Below are 26072 nucleotides of genomic sequence, written 5' to 3'. Positions count from 1 at the left end.
CGGCTGCCCCGGGGCCTCCTCAGCCCGGAGCCTCCAGGCCGGCACAGGCAAAGGAGGCCGCGGCGCGGGGGCGGCGGCGTGGGACGGGCGCAGGTTCAGGGGCTCGGCGGGGGCGGGAGGCCGGGACAGAGGGGTTTGGCGAGAGGATTAGGGAGTTATTTGTGGTGCGCAGTATCACTTCCTTCCTACCCCCCACCCCCCTTTCCTCTGCCGAGGGGGAAAATAAGTGGATGCTGGAGCACAACGTCCCAGCCAAAGAGCTATTTTAGTATTGGCATCTCCCATGGCCGCACGGCTTTCCCCACCCACAGGACGGCATGGTCCAGGAAGTGCCGGCAGTAGCGCTACGGTCCAGAGGAGGAGGGAGACCCAGAGAGCAGCGTGGAGAGCCTACCTCTTCATAGGTGACACGAAACTCTTAGGGGTTCTGGGTCATCAGAGGGTCGCACACACACCTCATCCTCCCCTGAGAGAAAAAGCCTTCCCTGAAGAAGCAGTCCCGAGGAATCTGGTGAATTCCCATGTGAAGAGCTTCCTCAGTAAATTAACTTCTCTCTCAGGGGAGGAAATGATACGAGCTTCTTTTAATAGGACTTTGATCTCTTGGGTTCAACACATAACTGCTTTTCTAACTCGCTGGGATACTCCAGTTGTGTGGTAAAGGGCAGCAAGGATTTATAATGCAAACGCCTTTTTTTTTTTTTTCCCCTTTTCAAACGTTGCCAGCGTGCATGGGTTGAACGCTGTTAATAATAAACTTTAGGCCTTGTCTTTGTGCTGTGCCTGTATCAGTGCAGCTGTTTTGGTAAGGGGAATAACTTTTTTAATTATGATAATTTATACTGGTGCAGCCTCTACTGTGGGCAGGTTTTTACTGAGGTAATTTAATAGCTTATTCCCCTGCATTTACAGGAATAAGTCATATGATATCAATACCTTCTTATTAATGTTACAACCCTCCACAGGAGGCTGAAGTACTATAATTATGCAGCTCTCGTTGAAGTAGGACAGCTTTTTGTATGTCAATACACGTGCAGGTATTTAAGTTAATATCTACATAAACACACATACATATCGAACATAAAATCACAGTTAACAGATGTACCTGCAGAGAGAAACCTCAATTATCAACTATCATCAGTGAAAACGCTACTTTGTTCATGTATGTTAAATATATCCTTGACAACTTCTTCGTAAGGCTTGCATGCTATAATGTTTAGACAGACTTCAAATTTTCACAACAATGACAATTAGTTACCAGACCATCAGTCATTCTATTCTTGATTGAATAAAATCTTAAATCTAATGTTTTTAATATTCAACAGTAATATTATGAAAACACTTGACCTGTCTTTTACCTGCCTTTTAAAAACGAGTTAGCAATGCAATAGGAAGAAAAGATATCATGTGAGCACTAAGCTCTGCAGACTACCAATGTGCACTTCATGCCCATGAATTTGGAAACCACTGATTCAAATCATTGTACGCTGACGTTTGCTTGACAGCCTAGTACTGACACTATCTATTTCCTCCTCTAGTTCTGTTCTGTTTCAGAGTCAGGAAAACTCAACATATACTCTGCAAAGCAAGAAAAAAAGGTTAGGATATGCCAGGTAAGCGTGCCCAGTTTGTATTCTACTTTTATGTGTGTGCCTGTCTTTGTCAATATGTGTACATTTGCTCTCTTCAGCTTTTGTGTAAATGCCTTTCCCTCATCCTCTGTTTTATATAACAGGATGCACAGCTTTTCTTTAGTCGTAACTCAAAGAGAACAAAAATCATCAGAAGTATCTCTAAAATTAGAAGCATAAGCAAGCAACATTATAAAAACGTGGGAGAGGAAATATCTACGGAGCAGTGCATCTCAACTATTGGTAACAAGCACTAAGCGGTGGCCTCTTCACGTTATTAATAGCATAAAAAATAAAGTATATGCAGGTACCATCAGGAATGTCGAGGTGTCTAGAATTCTTTTTCCTAAACAAGACGACAGACAGACTAAAAGAGAATTCTTCTTTACTTTGGACCTCAATCTTCCAAAGCATGTAAAATGCAAATGCTCATTAATATATATCTACCAAGTGATATGCAGTTATTTGTCTCTGATAAATAATTAACACTTTTCTTTACGAGTATCAAAGAGCAAATTAACCTAAACCGAAGATCAGTGGCAGGGGAGATGTACAGAGAGAGAATATCCTTACGGCAGACCCTACCCTGGGACACGTGACGATCCTGTCGCACCATATTGCTGCGCGTTTGCTTGACTTGCCAGGAACAGGCAAAGAAGCAAGACACAAGCTCCCTACGCGCGGAGTCACTGTGCCGTGGCAATCCTTGCAGGACGGCTCTGCCCTTCACGCCCGCTGTTGGCTCAAGAGACTCACGCATTTGGGGAGGATGCAAAACCTCATGGAAAGTCTGCTTGATTGCACCTGCGCTCCCGTTTGCAGAGCACACGAATACCTTTAGGAGCGGTTGTTAAGCAGGCATTTATTTGTGCTCGGTACACGTTCGGCATGCTACAACTGCGGGGCATTTGGGACCTGTTCTTCCTGATCGTGGTACCCTTCCCATGGGGCAGGGAACTGCCTGCACTCCCAGCAGTTGTTACAAATATAATGAGGTAGTAACATATAGCCATCACTCCTAAGGCACATCTCTTAAGGTAGCAACATCACCAGAAAGACACAGTCTTCCTTTTTACTTAATTGCTATCATCTTTATAGATGTTTCTAATAGAGACCATGGATTCTAGCTTGCCGCTTCCTCTGAAACTTTGTAATAAGCCCTGGCTTTTGATTTTGAAGACAGTCCACCAGGTCAGTGGGAGTTTGGTTTCAGTAAGTGGCGAATGAAAGCAGAGGGTCACAGCCTCAACCTTGCGAATACTTACGAGCTCGCTTTGCAGCAGGACACGCGCACTTCCTCTGGTGGCGTTCCCAGTTGGCTCACATCAATGATCCAACTCTTCGTGACTTTAGGAGGGCCACAAATCAGTAGGGCGGCCCCAATTCAAAATTAAATCCTGTGACAAGTGTTTCTAGGCTGGAATATAGCTGTCATAATTAATAAAATAAGACACCAAATGCTACAAATATATTTATAGCACGTTACCCAATTAAACGAAGACTCACTGTGTTGACCAGATGAGTGCTTTTTTTAGGAACATGTAAAAACGATGCCACTTTTTTTTTTTCTTTCAGTTCACACTAACTAGCGTGATGCTTGTGAGCTAGGAAAAAAAAAAAAAAAAACCAAATCGCCACGAAACCGGACGCTACGAAGCGTCGCTCGCGAAGAGCGCGACAGCCACGACCGCCAGCCGGGTGCCGAGCGCAGCGCGGGAGCTGCGGCCGGGGCGCGCCGGGACCTTCTTGCCCGAGGGATGCTGACCCCCGCTGCCGGGGCGCTCGGGCTGGAGGGCGAGGTAGGGACGGGCTGCAGCGAGGGGCCGGGGGCCTCGCACCCCCCCCCTCCTTCCCCTTCCCCCGCGTCGGCCCAGCGGGCCCCGGCGCCCGGCCTCCCCCGCGCTGGTGTCACCCCGCGCAGCCTCCGCCACGCGGCCTCCTCCGCGCGTCTCCGCACGAAATGCCAGAAAAGGCGCTTTCTGGCGCGGGCCGGGAGGCGGCGGGGGCCGCGGAGCCCTCCCCGCCCCCGCCCCCCGCGCCAGGGCCGCCCGCCCGGGGGCAGCCCGCCGCCCCGCCGCGCCCCGCCGCCGCTCGCCCCGCTCCTATTGACTTCCCATTGTGGAGCTTTGCAACAAAGGGTAGGATCCAAACCGTGCCCCGTTTCGTCCAATCAGCGCGCAGAGCGCCCGCCCGCCGCTCATTGGCTCCTTCTGGCCTCACAGTGCCCAATCAGGCGGCTACTTTAACAACCAATCAGCGGCCGGGCATGTGCCCAATCAGCGCCGAGAAACCGGAGCACGGCCTTTGTGTCTTGTGACGCCACGGCGCCGGCGGAGGTCCCGGCCAATGGAACGGCGCGCTGTTTCCAGGCATTGTGAGGTCACCGCGCCGTGTGCCGCCCCCGCTATAAAAGGCGGGTCCCCGCGGCGGGGAGGGCGCAGTGAGGGGGTGGCTGGCTGCGGAGCAGGTCGTAGCGGGAGCAGCGCAGGCTTCGGCGCGCACGGATACCGGTACCGGCGCTTCCTTCTTCTCCAAAAGGTGAGTGGCGGCCGCTGGGCGCGATCGGCAGCGGGCGACGATGCTACGCGGCCCTTGGCCGTCTCCTTTCTCCGCCTTGGCGGACAGGCCGGGCCTTGCCTACGTGCCTTGGGTCACGGCTGTGCCGGCCCCCCTCCCCCTCCTCCGGGGCAGCATGGGAGGAAGAGGAGGCGGCGTGACTCAGTCCGCTTCCCCCGGGGAGGGGAGCGGCAGGACCGCGCCACGACGCGAAGCGGGGGTGGGGGTGGGGGGGCGGCCGTGACTCCTCCTCCTCCTCCCGGGGGAGGCCGCTGGCCGCCTGCCCGCCTCGGCGGCGGGGGAGGGGGGCAGCCCGCCGGCATCTGCTGCCTCTGGGGCTTGAGGGGATTGTGGTGGGGGAAGGGATCCGGATCTGTATGGCCAGGCCCGGCCTGGCGATCGTGCTGCCGTGGGGGTCGGGCGAGCTGGGCCCTGTGTCACGCGTGCCTGTCTCCCTAGGTAAGTGAAGAAAAATGGCCCGTACAAAGCAGACCGCCCGCAAGTCCACTGGGGGGAAGGCTCCGCGCAAGCAGCTGGCCACCAAGGCGGCCCGGAAAAGCGCCCCCTCTACTGGCGGCGTCAAGAAGCCTCACCGCTACAGGTAAGGCCGCCGGGACGGCCTAGCCCGGCCCTGCCCGGCGCCGCCCCCACCCCGGCTCACGCCGCTCCCTCCTTCCTCCTCCTCCTCCCAGGCCGGGCACCGTGGCCCTCCGCGAGATCCGCCGTTACCAGAAGTCCACGGAGCTGCTGATCCGCAAGCTGCCCTTCCAGCGGCTGGTCAGGGAAATCGCCCAGGACTTCAAAACAGACTTGAGGTTCCAGAGTGCGGCCATTGGTGCACTGCAGGTATTGCTGGCAGCCCGCTGGGCCTCGACGTTCGCGGCACGGAGCGCGCTTCGCTGAGGGTTTCTAATGACGTTTCTTCTTGTGCTCTTGAAACAGGAGGCCAGCGAAGCATATCTGGTGGGTCTGTTTGAAGACACAAACCTGTGCGCCATCCATGCCAAGAGAGTCACCATCATGCCCAAAGATATCCAGTTGGCTCGCAGGATACGGGGGGAGAGAGCTTAAGTGAAGGCTGTTTTTATGGTGTTTTGTAGTAAATTCTGTAAAATACTTTGGTTTTAATTTGTGACTTTTTTGTAAGAAATTGTTTATAATATGTTGCATTTGTACTTAAGTCATTCCATCTTTCACTCAGGATGAATGCTAAAAGTGACTGTTCACATAAACCTCAGTGATGTGAGCCTTGTTGCTCAGGAGTGACAAGTTGCTAATATGCAGAAGGGATGGGTGATCTTTCTTGCTTCTCATGCATGTTTCTGTATGTTAATGACTTGTTGGGTAGCTAAACTTGTAAGGTACTAGAATTGATATAAATGTGTACAGGGTCCTTTTGCAATAAAACTGGTTATGACTTGATCCAAGTGTTTAACAATTGGGGCTGTTAGTCTGACCATACATCACTGTGATCAAATGTGGACTTTTTCAGAGGGTGAAACTACAAGTCTTAACCACAGTGTAACTTACAGTTTCCTAAAAACGTAAACCTGGCAGCTATAGAATACACTATGTGCATTTATAATAGCTATTTTATATATTGTAGTGTCAACATTTTTAAATTAAATGTTTTACATTCACATGTGAGGAGTCTTTGTCATTTGGTTTGTCTGGGCTCTGAAGAAGCTTATTCCTTCTGCTCCAGTATGTTAGCAGTAGATGCTTGTAATACTGGAACACTCCTGTGGCAACAGGGTTTAGCCTGCCAACAAAATGGAGAACTGCCTCTTGTTACTCTCTAGGAGTGTGGGGTTGTTTTTCCTCTTTTTGGAGGCTCATCTTAAGCTAAGCCAGTAAGCAGAGCTGAACCCTACAGTACAGCTGCGGGGGAAGAGGAAGGATGCTGTTGACAGGCTTAGGCTGGGCAATAACTTTTTATTGTTTTTATAAAGCATAACTGCTCATCTGTTTTAAGGCTGGGTGTAAAGAGCTAGAGGGGTTTTTTTTTTTTTAAGTCTTCTTCCTTCCTCCCTCCCCCTGAGTCTCTACAAGGGGGGAAGTTTATTTGAAGTGTTTTGACTGTTCTGCGTGAAACACAGCCACCAGCTTTGACCCTGACTAAGTCTAGAGTGTGAGAAACTTCAGCTGCTTAGGCAGTATGTGTGCAGCGGCTGGTCTGAAGCCCTGGCCTCTGGATCCCCTATGTTTCTATGGGAACTTAACACTGGATGTTGCATTAAGTTGGTCTTAATTGTGCTGGAAGTGCAAGATGGTGTGCAAGTGGAAAAGCTAATTATACAGCCTGAAAGTGTACAGATTGCTAAGCAAAGTGGAGAAGGCTGACTTAGGAAATGAGAATCTTATTGAGAGCTATCTAAGCTTTTTTTTGACTGAACAGGATTACACTCAAACCTTCACACCGGAACATTCCTTCAGGCTTTCTGCTAACAGCTCTGGTTTGCTTAATTGTGCCTCTGGGAACAGCCTTACCTAATTCAGCTGAGGTAAAGGAAAGCTGCTCAGACTGCATTTGAAATGCAGGTAATTAACATTTAAATAGCTAGGCCAGCTATCCTCAATCCTTAAAAAAACAGGATACACTAGTTAAGGCTAAAGTTGAAACAGAAGTAGCATGGGGAAGTAGCTTTAGTTAGTCCATTTTGATTTATTTCAATGAAATTAAAAACTCCCTGGAAAGAGTGACGTTTTAGGAGGAAAAAGCAGTAGTTCATACAAAGGAAAGTGGACGCAGCAAGTCAACGTTGGCTTTCTGTGTAATTGTTTAAGACAGGATGCATTTAAAGCACTTCCTTCCACAACAATGTTCTGACAGGAGTTTAAAAATACCAGTTCACAACAGTTGGAACCTGCATCTTATTCCAAGACGGCTGCTGTTAGGATGACTGTGTTTCAGACTGGGCTGTGAACAGGGTTGGGTCACCAGAGTGCTGGGAGGAAGCTCACAGCTAGAGCCACTGATCTCCCTTATCAGACAAACCACTCTGTGTGTTTAAATCCTGCAGCTGGAGAAACAAGCACTTATTACCACTCAGTCTTACACAATTTCCTCAACACTCTATCCTGCTCTGATCCCAGAGGTACTTGAAACAAATACACCACCACATTAATACCGTCGCTGCATCTGCCACATAGCTACTAAAAAAATATGCTTAAAGCCCAAATCTTGAATCCTTTTTAAATATGTTTTCTCACTTACAAATCCATAGGGAAAACTAATTTATTGCATCTAAATTGTAAACTAAATTAGTATAAAAATAAATTTATTATTTGACACACTTGAGAACTGATTTCACATCTTCACTCCAAAACAGCCTTCCTTCACAGGCTTCAACAAGTCACTTAGAACCTCTGCACTATCTGTAAAAAGTGGATAACACTCAAACACCTCAAAGGCACTGCAAAGACAGGCACAGCTGAGGGGCTCAGCTAGCGGGAAGGGAACTGCAAGATGCATCTCAGCACTTCCCAGCTACTGATCTCAAAATACAGCAATAAGGCAGTTATGTCCAGCTGACAGGTACAACCTGTCAGGGAGCCATTCGGCAGCAACGCCTATTAGCCCACCAGAAAGCTGAGGGTCACTGATGGCCCCAGCAGCCCCGTAATTTGGGAAACGCAGCCCAAGCTGTATTTAGGCGAGTTAAAAATATAGGAATTCCAAGTGATGGACCTTGTTAATGGTTGGTTTGGTTCTGAATTGCATTAGCAGGCTACACTCCTGGTGGAAGAGTGTGTTTTAAAATAACATCCCTCGAAAACAAAGTTTCCTCCAAGTAGTTAGTGGAAACAATGAAACATCTGGGTATGCCTAGAAGCTGTTTCTTAAAATAAAATCATTGTCTAGTGAGTCTAAAAAACAACAAAAAAAACCCCACAGAAAACTCTATCAAAGTAGCTATTCATCTTAATACTCCTAAAAAAAAAAAATGTTGGAGCTTGCCTGTGGTGGAATGGAATAGCAATTCTTGGTGTTCCACGCTTTTACTGTAATTATAGCTGAAGAAATAAAATGTTCCCTCACCAATTCTCTTGATAATTTCCTCACATTCTTGCTCAGAATTCGATTCAAACACTAGACAGTCAAATGTGCTCCCTTCAAGGCTCTCTGGGGAAACACTAAATATGGAAACACATCCATTAGCAGGCAAAAAGAAATCCAGTACTTAGCAGTGACACTGAAAGCCAGGCAGCGTCTTAGCAGTATCTTGTAATCGCGTAAGCGACAGCGCAGCTTGTCTGGACGTACTTCAGTTTTTCTAAGCCCCGCCATCCCTCAACTTTCAAGTCCAAGCTCAACCCCGCTACACATATGGCACCGTGTGCTGGCCCAAACCTTGACTGGCAGTGCATTTGAGTGCCAGTCATGCCACGTCCAGCTCAAAGACCTTCAAAGCGGTGGGCAGGCAGGTCATTCAGACACTGCTCTGGGTGAGCACTCTTCCCATGGGACCCCCCCCCCACCATGGGCTCAGCTCAGCATCATGTAAAACAACCAGCAAATTGCCCCTGCTAAATGCAGCATTTGCTTCTCGCCACTGCACTTTCGTTTCCTTCATACCTGCTCTGGATCATGCACACACGCACGCTCGCTAGCCGCGCAGCCCCTGGTCTGGGCAGCCCGGCCAGGCTTAGCCCACAAGCAACACTTACACAACGCAGAAGGCAAATAAATTGCTGCTGCTCAAGTGGCGTCCCACACAGGAGATCTCTGGATAGGCATAGCGGAACAGGACCTACGCAGGGAATCAGAGGGAGAGCGCGTTAGGGCAAGATCCAGTTCATCCCTGGAGCTAGTCCTGCCACTGAATTAAGGACAGGCTTAGTGCGGGGACGGGCGTCACAACAAGCGGAGCAGCTACATGTATGAACCAGAACAGCCCCCACTGCTGTGCATACCCATCTTCCCACACTGCTGTGCATACCCAAAGCTCAATGCACCACATGCAAGCCAGGAACAAGCAAAAGGAAAGGCTGAGGGTGTCGATTCTGCACATCACTTGGCCATGCCGCACCAGACCACGTGTCTAGCTGGGTCAGCATCTCTGCAAGAGCACCTTCTCAGCTCCTCCCTTAAGCAGCTGTTAGGAAGCAGCATGCTCAGAGCTACCCCGGGAACGCATCCCAAGATGGACAGCGTGGGGATTGTCTGACGCTGCCTGGCTCAGGAAATCATGTTCACGCGGCCCTCGTGGATTACAAACTTGCCTCACCCCTTCTCACACCAACATCTATTTTTGGCCTCCGCTGCCTGGCTTACCCCAGTTCTGAAATCCCCTTTGTGAAACAACGAGCCTCTGTTTGGTTCACGTTCACTCTGTGATCATGCAGCCTTTTGAGCCACCAGTTTTCCCTTTAACCGCTCTCACCTGAACAGCGGCAGCAGCCGGGCTGCGCGCTGAGTTCCCACGGTCCCAGGTCGCCAGGCGCTGCCCTGCAACCACCTCCCCGCACACCGCCGCCACCTGAATAGTCAAGGTCCCAGCCTGCCTCGGAGGGTTTCGGCTAACCTCAGGCATCACTCTCTCACCTTGGATGAAGTCTTCTCTTGTACGAGGACTTCCGTTTCCTTCACATCAAATAAAACCTCCTGAATGGGGAAAAAGAAAAAAAAAAGGAAAATCAAAAAAGCCCCAATCATTGCAGCTTTTGAGCTTTATTTTTAATAAGACACTTGCAAGAGAGAGATTATTCGAGAGCAGAGGTAATGAATCTCATCTGAAACAGTTTTTCAAGGACTTTCCTGTTGCTCATGGCAAAATCCACAGATGGAAAGCGGAGATAGGGGCTGCACATTAACTTCTCTGTACTTCAGATGGGGGTCAAAAAAAGATGGCAAGAGTGGAGTGAAAACACTCGCTGGCCTCTCTTGCAAGGCTCTGTCAGCATCGTGGCTCCACAACGTGACAGTGCCACGGCCAGGTCCTGCTCCCAGGCAGCTGGGTTGGGGATGGCCGAAGACGCCAGGGAAGCAAACACATCCCCTCGGGTCTTCTCCTTCCAGAGAGCTCCTGCCCCTCTGCTCTGTGCTGCCCTTTTTGCCAACAACCAGCACTCTCACGTTTGAACCTTTTTGTGAACGACCACATAAAGGCTCAAGCAACAGTGACCCGAGCCCAAAAGTGCCTTTGAACCCCGGCCCGGCCTCCCCATGCTTTTTCACTGCTTTCCTACATGCTGCTTTCCGTTTTGTTTGGTTGGGTTTTTTTTTCTCCTTTCCGTAATGTACTTTCCTATTCTGGCTGCAAATATGCTTCTAAATAGAAAAATCACAAGGGCAAGGGGTGTCAGATACTCAGCCAGGCCAAACAAATCTGGAGCCAGTAAGGGGAAAAAAAAATCCACTGGGCAGAGTAAATATTTCCCTGCAATTTTTTCATTGAGCACTGCCGATTGAAACGCCAGAGCTCACCGCACACTGGCACCCTGCTCAGATGGTGTAGAAATAGTTATGAATACAGTTGGGGTGGATTTTCATTGTAGGCAGGTTTCGGCTTCTCTTCCTTTCCCCCCTCTCCCCTCCATCTGGGCCCACACACAAGACCACATCGATCTGTTCCGCCTGGGCTCATTGGACCCAATCATTCACTTATTATTCAGCTTTTCTATAGCCTTCCACGGGGACACAGCACTTACAGCTGCCGCCGGGCCAGACAAACATCCTAATCCCTTCCCGTGGCATTTTCATGAAAGGGGAGGGTCAGCTCCGACACAAGAATATTAAAAACAACCTGGAGAGGAGACTGTTTTGCCTGGCCTCGTGGCTTGTGGATTTACTGAGCTCCTAATGCTTTTTTCTCCAGTCTCGCTGACATTACGACAGCTTGGCTCTCTGTCCTGATGTTTCCCTGCCCAGGACGGCCAGGTCCATCCCCTCGCTGCCCTGCCCCGACTTGTCCCCCACCGGCCATCTGGTACCATACACCCTGCAACCGCCTGCCCCACTCCTAGAGCTGAAGATGAAGAAATTGGAAATTAGGGACCCCTAAGCGCTAAACCTGCTGCCACCAGCCCCAAAGAGCCGCAGCCCCTCTCAGCACGTCCCCGTTGCTCACCTGGGCTGGCAAGCTCGTCTCCACCACGGCGGGGATGCCCTGCTCCAGTATCTCCTTGCCACCGTACTGGAAATGGAGTGGAGAGAAGGCAGTAACCCATGAGCACATAGAGAGACACTCAGGAGGAGACAGCTAACCCCCAGGCAGATCTCTGCCCCATCTCCTCACCTTCCCAACGCCCGTCCGGCCCAGGTACCGCAGGTTATAGAGCAGCCTGGGGAGAAAAGGGCTCAAGGCATCAGTGCAAGGGCCCTGTGCTTCCTCCTGGTTCATGCTGGGGGAGGTGTTCAGGACCCCCCACCATCCCTGGGCCCATGGGCTAGCTTTGGCCCCGCAGCCCTGAGCGGAGAGGGGCAAAACCAGATGGTGCGGGCCCAGGACTGTCCTGACACTGGGACCTGCAGACAGTGCCCACCCAGCCCGGGGGCCCGCACAGCACGGGCCCTACCTGCCCCCCTGCAACCGCCGCGGCTCCTGCTCCGCCGTGCGCCGTGGGCCGTGCTGGAGCTGAAAGTGGGGCTCCTTCTCCTTCAGCACCTTCAGGTAGGGCAGCAGGGGTGCAAAGACCCCTCCGTCGTGCCACCGCCACCGCAGCAGGCGCAAGCTCAGCGGCTCACCCTTCAGCTTCTGCAGGGCCGCGCTGGCCTGGGGCGGGGAAGAAAGACGTGCGGAGGAAGACACCAGGAGGAAGATGAGGGGAGGAAGACACCAAGAGGAAGATGCCCACCCTCCCATGCCCACCCACCTGCCCGCTGTATGCGTTCCTCAGTGAGCAGCCGTTGATCTCATCAAGGACGTCACCAGCCAGCACCACCTCGTCCACCTCCGCCTGGCCCTTGGGGAGCACCTCGGTGACAAAGACACGTCCATCCACGTACCTGGGGGTGCGCCCGAGCCCCGGCTCAGCCTCCAGGGCTGTCCACCCAGAAGGTCCCCCCAACCCTTTCGTACCATCATGTTTCACCTATACTTCAAGGCAGGGAAAAACAACCCCAGGGACAGGAGAGCCCTACAAAGAAAAAAACATCCAGTGCTCCGAGACACAGCCCCAGCCCTATCTCCAATGTTCTCAAAGTGATGTTTATCTCCCCCTTTTTTGGGTTTTGAGTGTCTTCATCTCCAGATGCCAGGAGCTCCTCGAACAGCAACAACCACCCGACTGCTGCTGGGAAGTGGAGAGAGGGATAGCGGTCTCCTACCTGAGCACCATCCCCAGCGCCCGGCACGGGACTGTCTCATAAGTGATGCACACCTGGAAGAGAGCAACTGCTCAGAGCAGCTTCTGGTAACATCCCCTGGGTGAGGGGCTCCCACTCCCTCTTCAGCATGGCCAGGGACAGGGAGGGAGCATGGGGACCCGTCGCCACAGTCTGGCACTGAAGGAGAAGCTGGAGAATCGCTGCCAAGTTGGGCCATCGGGAACCCACAGCCTCTGCCCAGGGATGCGAGGCCGGTCTCCAGAGCCACCAATGGGCCCAGCCCATCTTGATTTCCAAGAAGGCCATTTCCGAACTTCATCAACATCTGTATTTGCTAGGGTTTGGCTGGGCTCAGCCTCTGGAAAGATAAGTCTGCTGGACAGAAGCAATCCCAGAGCCAGAAGTGTCTGCGAGCCTCATAATATGGCTATAACGCCTCTCCCTCAGCCCAGGTGCCCCAGCGCAGCCAGGAGAATGTAGCTTCCTCTCCCCAAAGACACCATCATTTCCAGCACCACTTACTGTCACATCACATTAGTCAGGGACCTGACATGTGGCCATTTCAGCTAGGAGCAGTTGTGGTTGGAAATGCGTGACAGTCAGCAGGAGCCACAGCTTTGCAGCAGCACCGCAGCTCAGCCCCTCTTTCCTGCCAGATTTCAACCGTAACCAGCCCAAAAGCCAGCCCGAGCAGGCTGCACGCGCTGGGTTCCCGAGAACACAACCCGAATGAACAGCAACGGGTTGATTTTTAGGGTTCCTTTTCAACCCAGAGGCAACAGAGAGAAGCTGTTCATTTTTTAAAGACATCAGGGCACCCCTGCTGTTCACCGCCTCTTTGCAGAAGAAATGCACAGATACTCAGCGGAGCAAAAACAAGAACGAAACCAACAGCTCTGCATTCTGCGTCAGCCCTGAAAAAGGAGACTTTTTGGTAAAAGAGGGGAAAGGAACATGGGAAGACTTTGGGGGTGTCGGAGATTTAGGCTTCGGTCCTGCCCACTCCTTCGTTTTTCCCCCAGGAGCAACCCCAGGGTCTGCTCCTGTTGACGGCGCAGGCACAGGGGCCCTGGCAGGACCCAGCCCCAGGTGCCGAAGCGAGCGCCGGCAGCAGAGGCGGCTCGCTTCTGTTGGCGAACCTGAGCCATCTTGCTACCTCTGACCGCCTAGGCCAGAGAGACCTGCTGGGCAATCTCGCCAAAACAAATTCTTTGTTCTTTTCCTAATTTGAGCATTGAGCAAGGGCCGGCCCAGATGGCAGAAGGACGGATCCCACCCTGGCTCCTGCTCTGGTGGCATGTCAGGAGGGAGGAACAAGGTCTTACCGGCAGCAGCCAGCTTTCATCCAAGAAACTGCAATTCTGCAAACAAAGAAGAGCGTCACAGTTGCTCCCTGCGAGGAAGGGAACCGGGACTTTGTGCAAGCAGCTATGCAGGGACCCACAGAGCCCCATTAGAGCTGCCACCCAGGCCGATTTATTACTGTACCTGCAGATCCAGGGAGAAATTCATCTCTGTCACCACCAGCATTAGTGAGAGGAATGGCTCTGTAGAGGGAGGAAGGGGGACGGGGACCGAGAGCCGACATTACTACCAGGCTCTGAGCCACACGCTCTGTAAGACCCGAGTCGCAGGGACACAGGAGGGGTCCAAATAATCAAAGCAATTTTCAGTGCAACTAACGAGGCCCTGAGGTGCAGTCCCGGGGGGACTCTGCCGGCGCAGTCAGTGCTCATGGTTACGCGAGAAGAAAAAAATGGAGAACCTGGTTCCTGCAATCCTCTCTGCAACACCTCTGCGTCACATTGAGCGCTCGCGGACTAGCTGAAGAACCGGCTGGCTACGAGGGGTCATCAGGGCAAACAGACAAACCCTCAGCCCACGATCCCCCCCCGGCTCATTGCAGGGCCTGGAACGACGAGGCGGCAGAGCAGCACTGCAGCCAGAGCAGCTCCGGGACCGCAGGCCACCCAGCAGCGCTCGAGCCCAGAAGGGGTCGGGCCCGCGACCGCAGCGGGCTTGACGGGAGCTGCCAGGAGGTGCCATCTCAGCTCTTCCTCCGAGGAACGTCCTGTCCCCCGTGCCGATGTCCCCGCTTCGCCTCCCGCAGCCCCAAGTGGGGACGTGGCAGCAGCACCGCGGGCACTTTCTCATGGCACAGCTTAGACATGCGCCAAACGCAGCGAGGACGAGGCGGCTGGCCGCTGCTAGTGACCTGTCCGGAGCTGCTCCGGACACTGTGCCTCCCGCTGCCGGCATCCGAGCGGGAATTACGGCATCGCTAGACCTCATCTTTCCTGCACCGGAAATAAGGCTCGTAGCAAACACTGCTGACAAGTAACTTTCTCTCCATTTGTCCTCTTAAACGCAAGGCTGCCTGCCCTCTCCTACGCTAATGTTGCAATTATACCGAAGTATATTTGTAATCCGGTCATGCACTGAGAGCCCAGGGTGATTTATAAGCCATCTAGGAACGATTTTAACACAGAGTTATTTATCATAATCAAAGGATTAAAGGCTTTCACCCTGTTCCGGTCCTCCAAGGAGCAGGGCTGCAAATGGAGCTACACGTAGCGTCAAAGGTGATACAGATACTTATCGAGCCGGCAACCCTCCCTGTCCGGACCCCTCGCACGGGGCCGAGGACTGGGATTCGGGCTGCAAAGGGCTCCGCTCGTGAGCGGGACTGCTGGGGTTTGCTTAAATCAGCATCCTCGTTAGAGAGAAATAACACAGAAGACACTCAAGCGGCAATTTTCCCATGATATCCCACGATAGTAAACCATCCTTAGATTGATCCACTGCTTAAATATTTACATCTCCTTTCCCATCACTGCAGCCACGTATGTAGATTGTAGCACTTAGTTTGGCTTAGAAAATCACATCAGACTGTTTCACTTCCTCCCCGTGCTAGCACAGTGCCGCAGCACCCAAGACATTTGCTGCAGGGCGGATTAGGTCCAAATGTGACTCCTTTGGTTGGATTTAACAAAAAGAGTTGCATGAACCACACAGCCACGGGAGAGGATGGTGGCTGAGGACCCCGACAGCGCAGGGACCATGCCTGCAGAGGTGCCAGCAGCCGGCTCCCCCCGCTGAGGCTCCACGGTGGCCCTTGGGGACAAGAGAGGGCTGGGGACGGCACTGCCACCAGCACTGCCAGATGCACCTGCTGGTATGAACCCGGCTGGGTCAGCGGTGTCATGCTGGGACTGCCTTCACCCTCAGAAAAACACATTTCACAGGAAAGACTCGGCAGGCTTCTCCCAAATCAGGTACCCAGCAAAGTGGCCGAGTAACGATTTTGGCATAGATCCGGGAGGAAATCCCTGCGGCCCTCCAGGGTTCGGCTTTCAGACCCAGAGCAAACCCTCCCCTTCCCCAGCTCCATGTGATTTCTAAGAGATGCCACTGAATTTTGGAAGACCACTCGGTCTTACCCATGAGGTCTTCATTGCCGAGGATGGAGGTCACAGGGTCGTAAAACTGAAACACAGTGAAAAGCCGCAATTAAGTCACCGCTTTGTTTTATGCTACGCCACGGGTAGCTGCTCACAAACACTTCTAAGACTGTGCCCGTGGCAGAGACAGCGACAAGGCAACTGGTGCTTTCTGCTCGCCCCACCAAAGCCCAAAGGATGTTGAACCCCGCTCACGGGAGCGGCCAGGACACCTGCTCCTGGCCAAGGAGAGGCACCTACGTTCGGGCAAAACCCCCCGTGTCCAGCCCCTTCTCCCCAGCCTCCGCTCTCCTCGTGGGGGCCGTCGAGCCAGTCCTGAGCGAACCCACGGCGTCAGCCAGGCTCCAGCCGTAACGGCGGGGCGCCGCGAGAGCCCGTCGCACCTCCAGGAGCCGGGGCGTCCCCGCCAGCTGCTGCACGGCCGCCGCCAGGAGCTTCTCGTTCAGAGCCAAGCGCAGGAAGTACCGGCCTCGGCCCTGCGCCGTCAGCACTTTCGCACAGGTACTGGCTTTTTCTATGCTGATGGACAGAGCGGTCGGGCTTTGCAGAGAGAGGAAAAGCAGTTAAAGGCTTAAACCCTTCCCCGCTGCAGGAGACTACTCGTCCGTCCCTGCTACAGACTGGTCCGGGCTGGGGCGGATCAGGTACGGGCAGAGCCGAGCGAGCGCATTGCAGCCTGGATCGCCCCAAGCCCAGCGGGCTGCCGCGGCTCGGTTTTGCCCGTGCGGGATGCTCACGTCGCACCCAGCGCCAGCTCGGGGCCGTGGGCCCTGCCAGCCGCCGCTCACCCGCTGCCGGCTGCCCCCGGCGGCAGCTGCTCCAGCCAGTGCCAATAGTCGCGTCTCCTGAAGCCCAGGAGCGGCTCTGCAGGAGAAAAAAAGCGCGAGGCCCTTTGCTGAGCGCAGCGGGGCGACGGCATCCCTCCCCGAGGTGCCACCGAGGCCCTTTTCCTCCCCGCGGCGAGCGGGCGAGAAGGGACACTCACGCTTAAGTCCCTTGCGGAGGATGCTCTCCAGGAGCTGGCAGAAGGAGGCGAGGTGCGGTGAGGCGTCCGTGCAGGGGCTGCTGCCGTCCCGGAGCCGCAGGACACCGGCTGCGGCACGTCACCAGGAGGAGGGATGCTCAGCGCCCCTGGGTGCCCCGGCCGGGGGGACCCTGGGTGCCCAGCTCCGCACGCAGCCCCAGCCACCCGGCTCCCCCCAGGACGATGGGCAGAGCCCACTCAGAGCCCACCTGCCCGAGCAGCTCTTACGGGGACAAGATCAAGCGGTGGCCGTTAGGGAGGAGAAGCAAAATCCTCCTTCGAGAGAGGCGGTTCAGCCTAGGGAGCGGATCGCAGGCAGTTTCTCCGTCCCTGCGACCGCTTCCTCCTTTCCCTGGGGTTTTGCTGATGCTGTTGGAGGCGTCCGAGAACCACGAGCCCGCGGCAGGAGGGGACGTACCCCGGCTGGGCCAGCAAGGGCCAGGGACCTCCCGACACACTCAGCCAGCCCCACGGCCACGAGCAGCATCGCATAACAGAGCCGTCCGAACGGCGCAGCGAGACACCGAGGGAAGTGACAGCTCAGCGCCCTTCGTGCCCACGGCCTCCAGAGAGAGGCACGGAGAAGGACCAAAGCCTCCTGCCCCACCGCCACCACCCAGGCGGGCGGCCGGAGGCAGCCCCTGGCCGCTGAGAAAGCAGGCGGCCGCTCGCCCAGGATAAAAATCAGGTAAACTTCCTGAAAGCAAGGCACCAGGTGCAGCGAACGCAAATGCAAACACTGAGTCACGCTTGGTGCCCGGCCCTGCCGCGACGCCCCGCCGCGGCTCTAGGACCCCCCTCGCCAGGCTGCCCCCCGAAGCGGAGGCTGCGGGCCGAGGCCGCGGCCCTGCAAGGCAAATCTAGGGCTCGCGGGGCTTTTCGGTTAGCGCAAGCTGAGTTTTTGCTGGTTTTCAGAAAGGGGCTGGGTAGGGAGTTACTTCCAAGGGCTGCGGGAGAGGGTTGCCAGAGATGCTAGGGGAGGAACCAGGCACAGGGGGAGGCGGCAGCGGTGGCAAGAGGACACCGTCCCTCTCTGCCCGCAGTCACCAGGCACCTGAACATCCCCGGGCAGCTCTAGAGCCAGAAAACCAACCAGGCCAGCAGCCTTGGCATTATTTCAAGAGGAAAAACCCCTGGGCATCCAAGGAAGCGAGCTACCTGCAGGTCCTCCCCACTCCACCCGCTGCGCCTCGACCTCTCCCTGCTATTCCAAGCACGGCTGGGAACACACACGTGTCTCCGAGGGCACCGGGAGCGAGGGCACCTCCCACGGATGCTCCTTGGCGGCCTCAGTTCGTGTTATTTCGCTCCCCTCCCTGTCTCCCGTGTTGCAAGGAGCAGCCCGGGGGGCTACAGCCAGCGCCGGCCGCCCCGCGGCTGCCCGGGCCGGGGCCCCGCTCACCTCTGAGCGCGCCGAGCAGCGGCTCCTTCCCGGCCATGCTCCCGCTGCGGCGGCTCCCGGCTCCGGGCTCCCGGCGGGGCGGCACCGACGGGGCGGCACCGGCCGCGCTGCCCCGCCCCGCCCGGGCTCGGCGGCGGGAGGCGGCCCGGCTCGGCCCGGCCCGGCCCGGCCCAGATATTGGCACACACCGATGCGGACGTGTGTAGCTAGCCACATAGGACACCGACACTGGCATATATATATATATATATATATATATATATATATATACATACATACATACATACATACACACACACGTACATATGTATTTATACAACATAGACATAGCCGTGCATATACGCCTCTATACACACATATAACAATTGATGTAGATATACATAGCTATCTATACTGTATATAAAACACTAGCATGTGGCTATACACGTATTTATGCACATATATAACAGACATGGACGTAAACATCTATACATATAACAGACATTGGCATACATACACACACACACACACACTTATAACTGACATACATATATATCTGCACTATATATAAAACTGGCATATATCTATATGTATATATATTCACACATGTATAATAAAACTAGTATATTTATCTACACACATATATGTATACAGACATACATAAACAGACATCACTTACAGATATATAATAGAAACATTTGTGCACAGATATGCATCTGTAAATATATATAAGACCCACCAACATTGGCATCTATAGATATACATACATGTATCTATACATAGATGTCTATATGTACATACACATACATAACAGACATTGGCATATATATATACACACATGTACCTATACGCACACTCTCTATACATATAAAAATATCACTGACAATGGCATCATATATACACACACATCTCTATAGCTGCATATATATACACACACACACACACACACACACACACATATGAGAACAGTATTTCTAAGGCGGGAGCCAAGGGTATCTATGGCCCATAGCTGCCCTCCAAAGCCGTTTGTGGCACCCCGGCGTGCGCGGCGCAGGCCAGCGCCCGCCGCCGCCGCGCTCCGGGGGGCGCCCCGGCCCCGGCCCCGCCGCGCCGCGAGTTCGAGCCCGCCCGCCGCCGGCGGGGAACCGGGGCGGCCGGTCCCGGTTTCGCCTTTGCGTTGTCCTCCACGAACAGCGCGCCTGACTGATTTCTCCTGGGGGGAACCCAAACCCACTGGGTTTATTGCTGAAGAGTGAAAGCCAAGATACCTGATTGGGGTTTTAATTATTAAAAAAAAAAAAGCCCCCCTCCCCCGGTGGCCGGCTCTGGCGGGTGGGTCCCAACCGAGCAACCCACCCGGCGGCGCCGGGGGCGGAACGCGCCGGACCGGGCCGGGCCGGACCCGGCGGCAGCGGCAGAGGCGGCGGCGCAGCCGGGCGGAGCGGAGCGGAGCGGCCATGGCGGCGGCGGCGGCGGCGGCGGCGGCGCGGGCCTACGGGGCGGCCTTCGGCGGGGGGGCGCCGAGCCTGGCCGCCTGGGCCCCCGGCAGGGTCAACCTCATCGGCGAGCACACCGACTACAACGGCGGCTTCGTGCTGCCCATGGTAAGGGCCGCGGCCCCCCCCGCCGTGCAGCGCCGAGCACCGCGGCCCCCCCTCACCCCCGCCGTGCAGCGCCGAGCACCGCGGCCCCCCCTCACCCCCGCCGTGCAGCGCCGAGCACCGCGGCCCCCCCTCACCCCCGCCGTGCAGCGCCGAGCACCGCGGCCCCCCCTCACCCCCGCCGTGCAGCGCCGAGCACCGCGGCCCCCCCTCACCCCCGCCGTGCAGCGCCGAGCACCGCGGCCCCCCCTCACCCTCGCCGTGCAGCGCCGAGCACCGCGGCCCCCCCTCACCCCCGCCGTGCAGCGCCGAGCACCGCGGCCCCCCCTCACCCCCGCCGTGCAGCGCCGAGCACCGCGGCCCCCCCTCACCCCCGCCGTGCAGCGCCGAGCACCGCGGCCCCCCCTCACCCCCGCCGTGCAGCGCCGAGCACCGCGGCCCCCCCTCACCCCCGCCGTGCAGCGCCGAGCACCGCGGCCCCCCCCCCCGCCGTGCAGCGCCGAGCACCGCGGCCCCCCCCCCACCCCCGCCGTGCAGCGCCGAGCACCGCGGCCCCCCCCCCACCCCCGCCGTGCAGCGCCGAGCACCGCGGCCCCCCCCCCCCCCCGCCGTGCAGCGCCGAGCACCGCGGCCCCCCCCCCCCCCCGCCGTGCAGCGCCGAGCACCGCGGCCCCCCGGCGCGGCCCGGCCCGCAGCGCCCCTGGGGATCGCAGCTCTCCCGCGGCGCCGCGGCTTCCGCCTCCGCTGCGTCCCGAGTGACACCGGCCCGGGGCTGCACCCCCGGCCCCAGCACGCCCCCTTCCCTGGGCCAGCTACTGTGCTGGCAGCCCCTTTGCGGGGTCCCCCACGATCCTCCGATGATCCCTCCCAGGACCCGCACAGGATCCCCCCCAACTGTCTCCTAGGATCTCCTATCATAATCCCCCACGATCCCCCCTGGGTATCTCCCCCAGGATCCCCCCCACGACCCCTTCTGGATCCCCCCACAATCCCCCCTTCCTGATCCCCCAGGATCCCCAGTCCCCCGAGATCTCCATGTTGCCCCAGAGCCCCCTCCTTCCCCAGGATCCGATCGCTGGAGCTCAGGGCGGGGAGCGGGGGGAGCACCCCGCAGGCTGGCTCCTAAATCAGTGCCGGAGGGCCGCGATTCCCCCTCCCGCGGGCTCCCCGGCGCCGCGCGCCCCACGGCACGTCCGCTCTCGGACACCTGCCCACCCCGGCCTGCCCAGGCAGCACGTCTGCAACTCGGTTGGACAATTTCTCGTTCCTGGAGAGAGATGTTTTTGTGGCAGGGATGAGCTGAGGCAGCTGGGGTTTCCTACCCTGTGTTTGCTCCCCGGGAAAGTCCCCGCTCAGTCCTAAATCAGACCTAGAGCTAATTATTCTGAGGTCCAGCAGCGTGGTGAAAAGGTCATATTAAAAGCTTGCGTGGTGCTTCCTGCAGGCCAGAAAACTCCCCGGAGCCTCTCGCGAGCTCATTGTGGGCTGTCCGCACGCCACCGAGCAACCCCCCCGCGGCCGGCTCACCCGGAGCCCTGGGCAGCCAGCGCTGCGGCGGGCGCTGAGCTGGGGCGGTCGGTCATGACATGTTGTTGTTGGGGTTTTTTGGAAACCCTCTGATTGATGGTTTGTGGAGTTAAGTAGCCAGAAAGTTAAATCCTGCGATAACCCAGAGAGCAGTGCGTGGTGGGGGCTGGCAGCTCTGCGTGGGCAGAGTTAAGGGTAAAGGCTCGTTGGGTGTCATCAGCTGTGGGTTAAGGCAGCCGAGCCACCACCCCCTTCTGCGCTCGGCGGGATGGCAGAGCGTGGGAAACCCCCTTTCCTGGGGGAATCGGGGGGCGGCGGGGGGGGGCGGGGCTGGCGCTTACCCCCCGCGCTGCCGTGGGGCTGAGCCTGCCTCCCCCCAGGCCCTGCAGCTGGGGACTGCGCTGGTGGGGTCGCCCACGCAGGACGGCGTCATCTCCGTCCTCACCACCGCGGAGGGGGCGGACGAGCCCAGGATGGTGCGGTTCCCGGTGCCGAGCGACGGCAGCCCTCTGAGCCCGGGGCAGCCTCGCTGGGCCAATTACGTCAAGGGGGTGATCCAGCACTACCGGGGTAAGGCCTGGGCCGCTCCGGGGCGGCGCGGGCTGGTTAGGCGGGGGCCGGAGCCCCCGGCGCGCGGGCGCAGCGCTCTCAGCGTGGAGCCCTTTGCATGCTGGTGCAATCCTGCAGCTGCTGCAGCAGGAGAAATAGAGGGGGAGAAACAGGAATTGCAGGCTCACGGCCTCGCTCCTCCCCTCTGTTCCTGCAGCTGGGCCCCTGCCGGGCTTCAACGCTGTGATAGCCAGCGACGTCCCCCTCGGCGGGGGCCTCTCCAGCTCGGCCTCTCTGGAAGTAGCCACTTACACCTTCCTGCAGCAGCTCTGCCCAGGTAACGTGGCAGCCGCCCCCCGGCTCCGCGCGTCTCCGTTCGCAGGTCAGAGCACGGGGCGCCTTGAGCGAGCTCCTGCAGCCCTCGGGGAAACGTCGCCGTCTGGGTGGGTCGCGACGTCCCGCCGCAGCCGCAGCTGGCTGCAGGGGCTCCTGCAGCTCCCCAGTGCAGGCAGCCTGCCTGGAAAGCCCCAGCACAACTCCTCAGGCCGGCCGGGGAGGTGAGAGCCGGTTCCCTTTGGAGCATCTTCTTCCCCCGCTCTGTGTCGCTGAAAACAGAAGGGAATTGCCCAAGGCTGCGTCTGTGACGCCACCGTTGAAATCTCCCACGGATGCCGGCAGAGAGCGCGGCTCAGGCGCCGTGCGGACCTAAGCGGGGACTGGATCTCACCCTCTGTCCGGCTGGTGCTTTGACGAAGCCACGTTCGGAGGTCACGCGTGCTGTGCTCGGCGTCACCCAGGCCACAATTTCCCTGTGTCTCACAGAACTGAAAATCTTGGAGAGAGAGAGAGAGAGAAGCGAGAGCCACGCAGCGCGGAGGGAGCAGCTCAGCTCGGGGCTGCCAGAGCCTTACGGCCGCTCCGCCGGGCCCTTTCACCCAGCGGCTGCTTTTCACCCTCTTTGGTGGACAGCCATGAGAATGAGCCTTTGTTTTTGCTCTTGTTCCCATCCCGAAGCTGCTAACCTGGATCTCTCCTGTCTGGCACAGATGACGGCAATTTAGCAGCCAAGGCGCTGGCATGCCAGCAGGCCGAGCACACTTTTGCTGGCATGCCCTGCGGGATCATGGACCAGTTCATATCCGTGATGGGCAAGGAAGGCCACGCGCTGCTCATCGACTGCAGGTCAGGACCGAGCCCCGAGCGCGCCGCGCTAACGAACCCTGCTTGGGCATTTGCCTGTGAGCATCTTAACTAACGTTTGGGACCCGCTGTCTCTTAGCTGTGAAGTGAATGTGGCCACAGGAGTGCAGAGGGGGTTTAACCCTGCATCCGGGTCAAAATCTCATCGCAGGGTTAGGACTAGGCCCAGCTTTGCGCGTCCTCTCAATGATGGTCTGCACGTGGCTGGGCTGGCCTTCCTGCAAAGTCTTTCGGGTCTAATATGGGACTAATAATTGGGAAAGAGATATGTCCAAGCAGAATCCTAAATCACGTGGACTTTGCCCTTGCAGAAGCACCAGCTGCCCACCACGTGGCATGCAGCAGGAGGCTGCACCGTGGCCTCCCTGGAGAAAGCAGGGGGAACGGGGCCATCCCCCACGCATGGCCTCCTTTGCGCTCTCGTTCCAGGTCCCTGGAGACCGTCCTCGTACCACTGACCGATGCCAGCTTGGCCGTCCTCATCACCAACTCCAACGTGCGGCACACGCTGACGGGAAGCGAATACCCCAGCCGCCGGCGTCAGTGCGAGGAGGCTGCTGCGGCTCTGGGCAAGGCCAGCCTGCGGGACGCCACCGTGGCCGAGCTCGAAGGTGGGGCCAGGATCTCGCTGGGCTTCGGCCGCCCCTTGGAGCAGCAGGAGCTGGTGTGGGGCGAGGTGTGGGGTGAGACCGGCGGGTGCGTGCCCTGGGGACGGGAGCGCGATGCCGCTGGAGGCGAGCGGAGAAGCTGGATGAGGCCGCGTCCCGTGGACCTGAGCAGCTTCGCTCTAAGCAGCTGCGTGTCCCTGCAGCGGCCAGGGACCGGCTGAGCGAGGAGGTTTACCGGCGGGCCAGGCATGTCATTGGGGAAATCGAGCGCACGGCCCAGGCAGCGCGAGCGCTCCAGGCCAGGGACTACCGGACATTTGGGAGGCTGATGGTGGAGAGTCACAACTCCCTCAGGTACGGCGGCGCCAGCCCCCGGGCAGGCCAGGCTGCGTCGGGGGCACCGGCCTCGGGTCGCTGCAGCGTTTGACGTGCCCGCGCCCTGCGACGTGATATCCGGGAGCCCAAACGGGGCAGCCGGAGCAATACCCTGCCCGGCCTCGGGACAGGGCTGACTGGAGGTCTCGTCCCTCCAGGGACGACTACGAAGTCAGCTGCCCAGAGCTGGATGAGCTGGTAGCGGCAGCCCTGGAGGTCGACGGGGTTTACGGCAGCAGGATGACGGGGGGAGGCTTCGGCGGCTGCACCGTGACTCTGCTGGAGGCCGGGGCTGCAGAGAGGGCCCAGCAGCACATCAAGGTAGGCGAGAGCCTGCTGCCTTCCGGCCACCACAGCCCTCCCGCTTGGCCTCCCCGCTAATGCGGAGCTCCGGTTCTCCTTAGCGGGAGCAGAGGGAAACGGGCTCGCAGCGGGACAAGTGCCCCATCCAGCGATGAGCGGGGATATCGCCAAGTTTGCTGAGGCTACCGAGCTCTTTCAGGCCATTAAACACTGCGTGGGTGGCAGAGAACTGCAGAAGGACCTCACTCAGCTGAGGATGTGAGCAAAAAGGTGCCAGGGGAGCTTCGGCGGAGCTCGAGGACAATAAGCCCAGCGTTTGCAATGTTGAACTCGATGCTGGCACTTAACAGCTCAGGAAAGATCTTGGCGCTGTCATCAAACATCCCTGGAAACGGGCAACTCAGTGTGTGCCGGTGGCCGGAAAGGCCAGCAAAATCTGGGGGTGTCAGCAGGGAGGGCGGCAAACAAGGCAGAGCCTCGTTTTGCTGCTGTATGAAGCGAGGATGCGCCCACCCATAGTGCAGTTCAAAAAAAGGGCAGAGGAAGGTAAGGGAAATGATGCAGGGGTGGAGCAGCTGCTGCAGGACGAGAGACTAAAAGGGCTGGGCCACTCTGGTTCAAGGGGAAGGCTGGGGTGCGGGGGAGAAGAAACACGATCAAGACTCACAAAAATCATGAAGATGGTGGTGAAGGTGAAATCCTCCCAAACAAAAACTTGTGATCACTACAGGAGTTAGGAGAGCAGTTAGAAACAGAGCAAGGGAAGTATTTCCCAGAGCCGGTAGCGAATTTCCTGCCATCACGGGATGCTGGGGAGCTGGCAGTGTTGGCAAGTCCAAAAGGGATTAAGGAAAGGCATGGAGAGCCTTAAAGGGCTAATTATTTTTTTTTGGGGTGGGGGGGGGAGGGTGTCTATTCAGGGATGTATCCTAGAGCACCCCCCCAATGCGATGCTACAGATGCAGAAGGCATATGAAGGGACACAGGCCAGGCTTGCACATATTCCCCAAACAGCATCGCCCGTGGCCGCTGTTGGAGCTGCTGGCTGCTGCTGGGCTGCAGATGCACGCGGGGCTGCCGAGCAGGGCCTTTCTTGCAGGCCTGTTCAGCAGGTCCTGCGTGCCTGCGGCCAGCCTGAACGCAGCCTCGTGGCCTGGCCCCTTGCTGCAGCGTGTTACAGACCTGGATCGCCAACGCTTAAACTCCTTTTGTCTCCTAGGCGAAATACAGCGGCACAGCAACCTTCTACATCACCAAACCTTCTGGCGGGGCGAAGGTGCAGCCCCTCTAGAGAAGCACCTACCTTTTCTGGGCCGGGATCATCTCTGAGGACATCAGTGGCAGCTGCTTTCCTCAGTCTGCAGGGGAATCAATTTGTGACCGCATCGTCTGTCTAATAAAAATTAAACATTTGCACAGCAGTTCTGCCTCCTGCCTGAGCCACCTCAGCCCAGCGCTGTGACACCAAATGAACTTGGGAGCGTTCCTCAAAGGAGGCAACGCCAGTTCATACTGGTGTAACTAAGCACCTCCAGGCACACGTGGTGCCTCCGCGGAGATGCAATCACACGAGGGGATGGTGGC

General features: G+C 56.9%; 4 protein-coding genes across 6 annotated transcripts in view; 2 read left to right on the top strand and 2 right to left on the bottom strand.

The window, feature by feature from the left end:
* UNK (unk zinc finger) overlaps positions 1-736 on the bottom strand; it is a 45833-nt gene extending 45097 nt beyond the window's left edge. Inside the window, exon 1 of one of the 3 annotated variants that reach the window (XM_068913628.1) lies at positions 395-736. In XM_068913628.1, the coding sequence (XP_068769729.1) occupies positions 395-402 (8 nt within the window). In that variant the 5' untranslated portion in view covers positions 403-736. The remainder of the gene's footprint in view (positions 1-394) is intronic. The other 2 variants (XM_068913630.1, XM_009666224.2) reach the window with 2 other exon arrangements.
* H3-3B (H3.3 histone B) lies at positions 313-5829 on the top strand. The gene is made up of 7 exons (XM_068913635.1): positions 313-404; positions 1539-1613; positions 3207-3430; positions 3854-4169; positions 4647-4788; positions 4880-5033; positions 5130-5829. Exons 5-7 carry the CDS (start codon positions 4661-4663, stop codon positions 5256-5258), a joined length of 411 nt encoding a protein of 136 aa, XP_068769736.1. The 5' UTR covers positions 313-404; positions 1539-1613; positions 3207-3430; positions 3854-4169; positions 4647-4660; the 3' UTR covers positions 5259-5829.
* Positions 5129-18438, bottom strand: LOC138061607 (uncharacterized). Its single transcript, XM_068913633.1, has 16 exons — positions 18347-18438; positions 16906-17013; positions 16709-16784; positions 16304-16460; positions 15900-15945; positions 13948-14006; positions 13785-13820; positions 12460-12512; positions 12006-12138; positions 11709-11905; positions 11429-11474; positions 11261-11326; positions 9736-9795; positions 8859-8941; positions 8230-8324; positions 5129-7210 (listed from the first exon to the last, which is right to left on the bottom strand). The coding sequence occupies exons 1-16, from the start codon at positions 18381-18383 to the stop codon at positions 7176-7178; spliced, it is 1287 nt and encodes a 428-aa protein (XP_068769734.1). The 5' UTR covers positions 18384-18438; the 3' UTR covers positions 5129-7175.
* A 1309-nt stretch (positions 18439-19747) lies between these two features.
* Positions 19748-25901, top strand: GALK1 (galactokinase 1). Its single transcript, XM_068913419.1, has 8 exons — positions 19748-19929; positions 21834-22023; positions 22220-22339; positions 23049-23184; positions 23632-23813; positions 24014-24164; positions 24344-24506; positions 25708-25901. The coding sequence occupies exons 1-8, from the start codon at positions 19783-19785 to the stop codon at positions 25777-25779; spliced, it is 1161 nt and encodes a 386-aa protein (XP_068769520.1). The 5' UTR covers positions 19748-19782; the 3' UTR covers positions 25780-25901.
* Positions 25902-26072: the final 171 nt, after the last annotated feature.

The sequence above is a fragment of the Struthio camelus genome, chromosome 19 (assembly GCF_040807025.1).
Source record: "Struthio camelus isolate bStrCam1 chromosome 19, bStrCam1.hap1, whole genome shotgun sequence".
Lineage (NCBI taxonomy): Eukaryota > Metazoa > Chordata > Aves > Struthioniformes > Struthionidae > Struthio > Struthio camelus.
The sequence above is the reverse complement of the archived record's forward strand: the minus strand, read 5'-3'. Positions and strand labels throughout refer to the sequence as shown.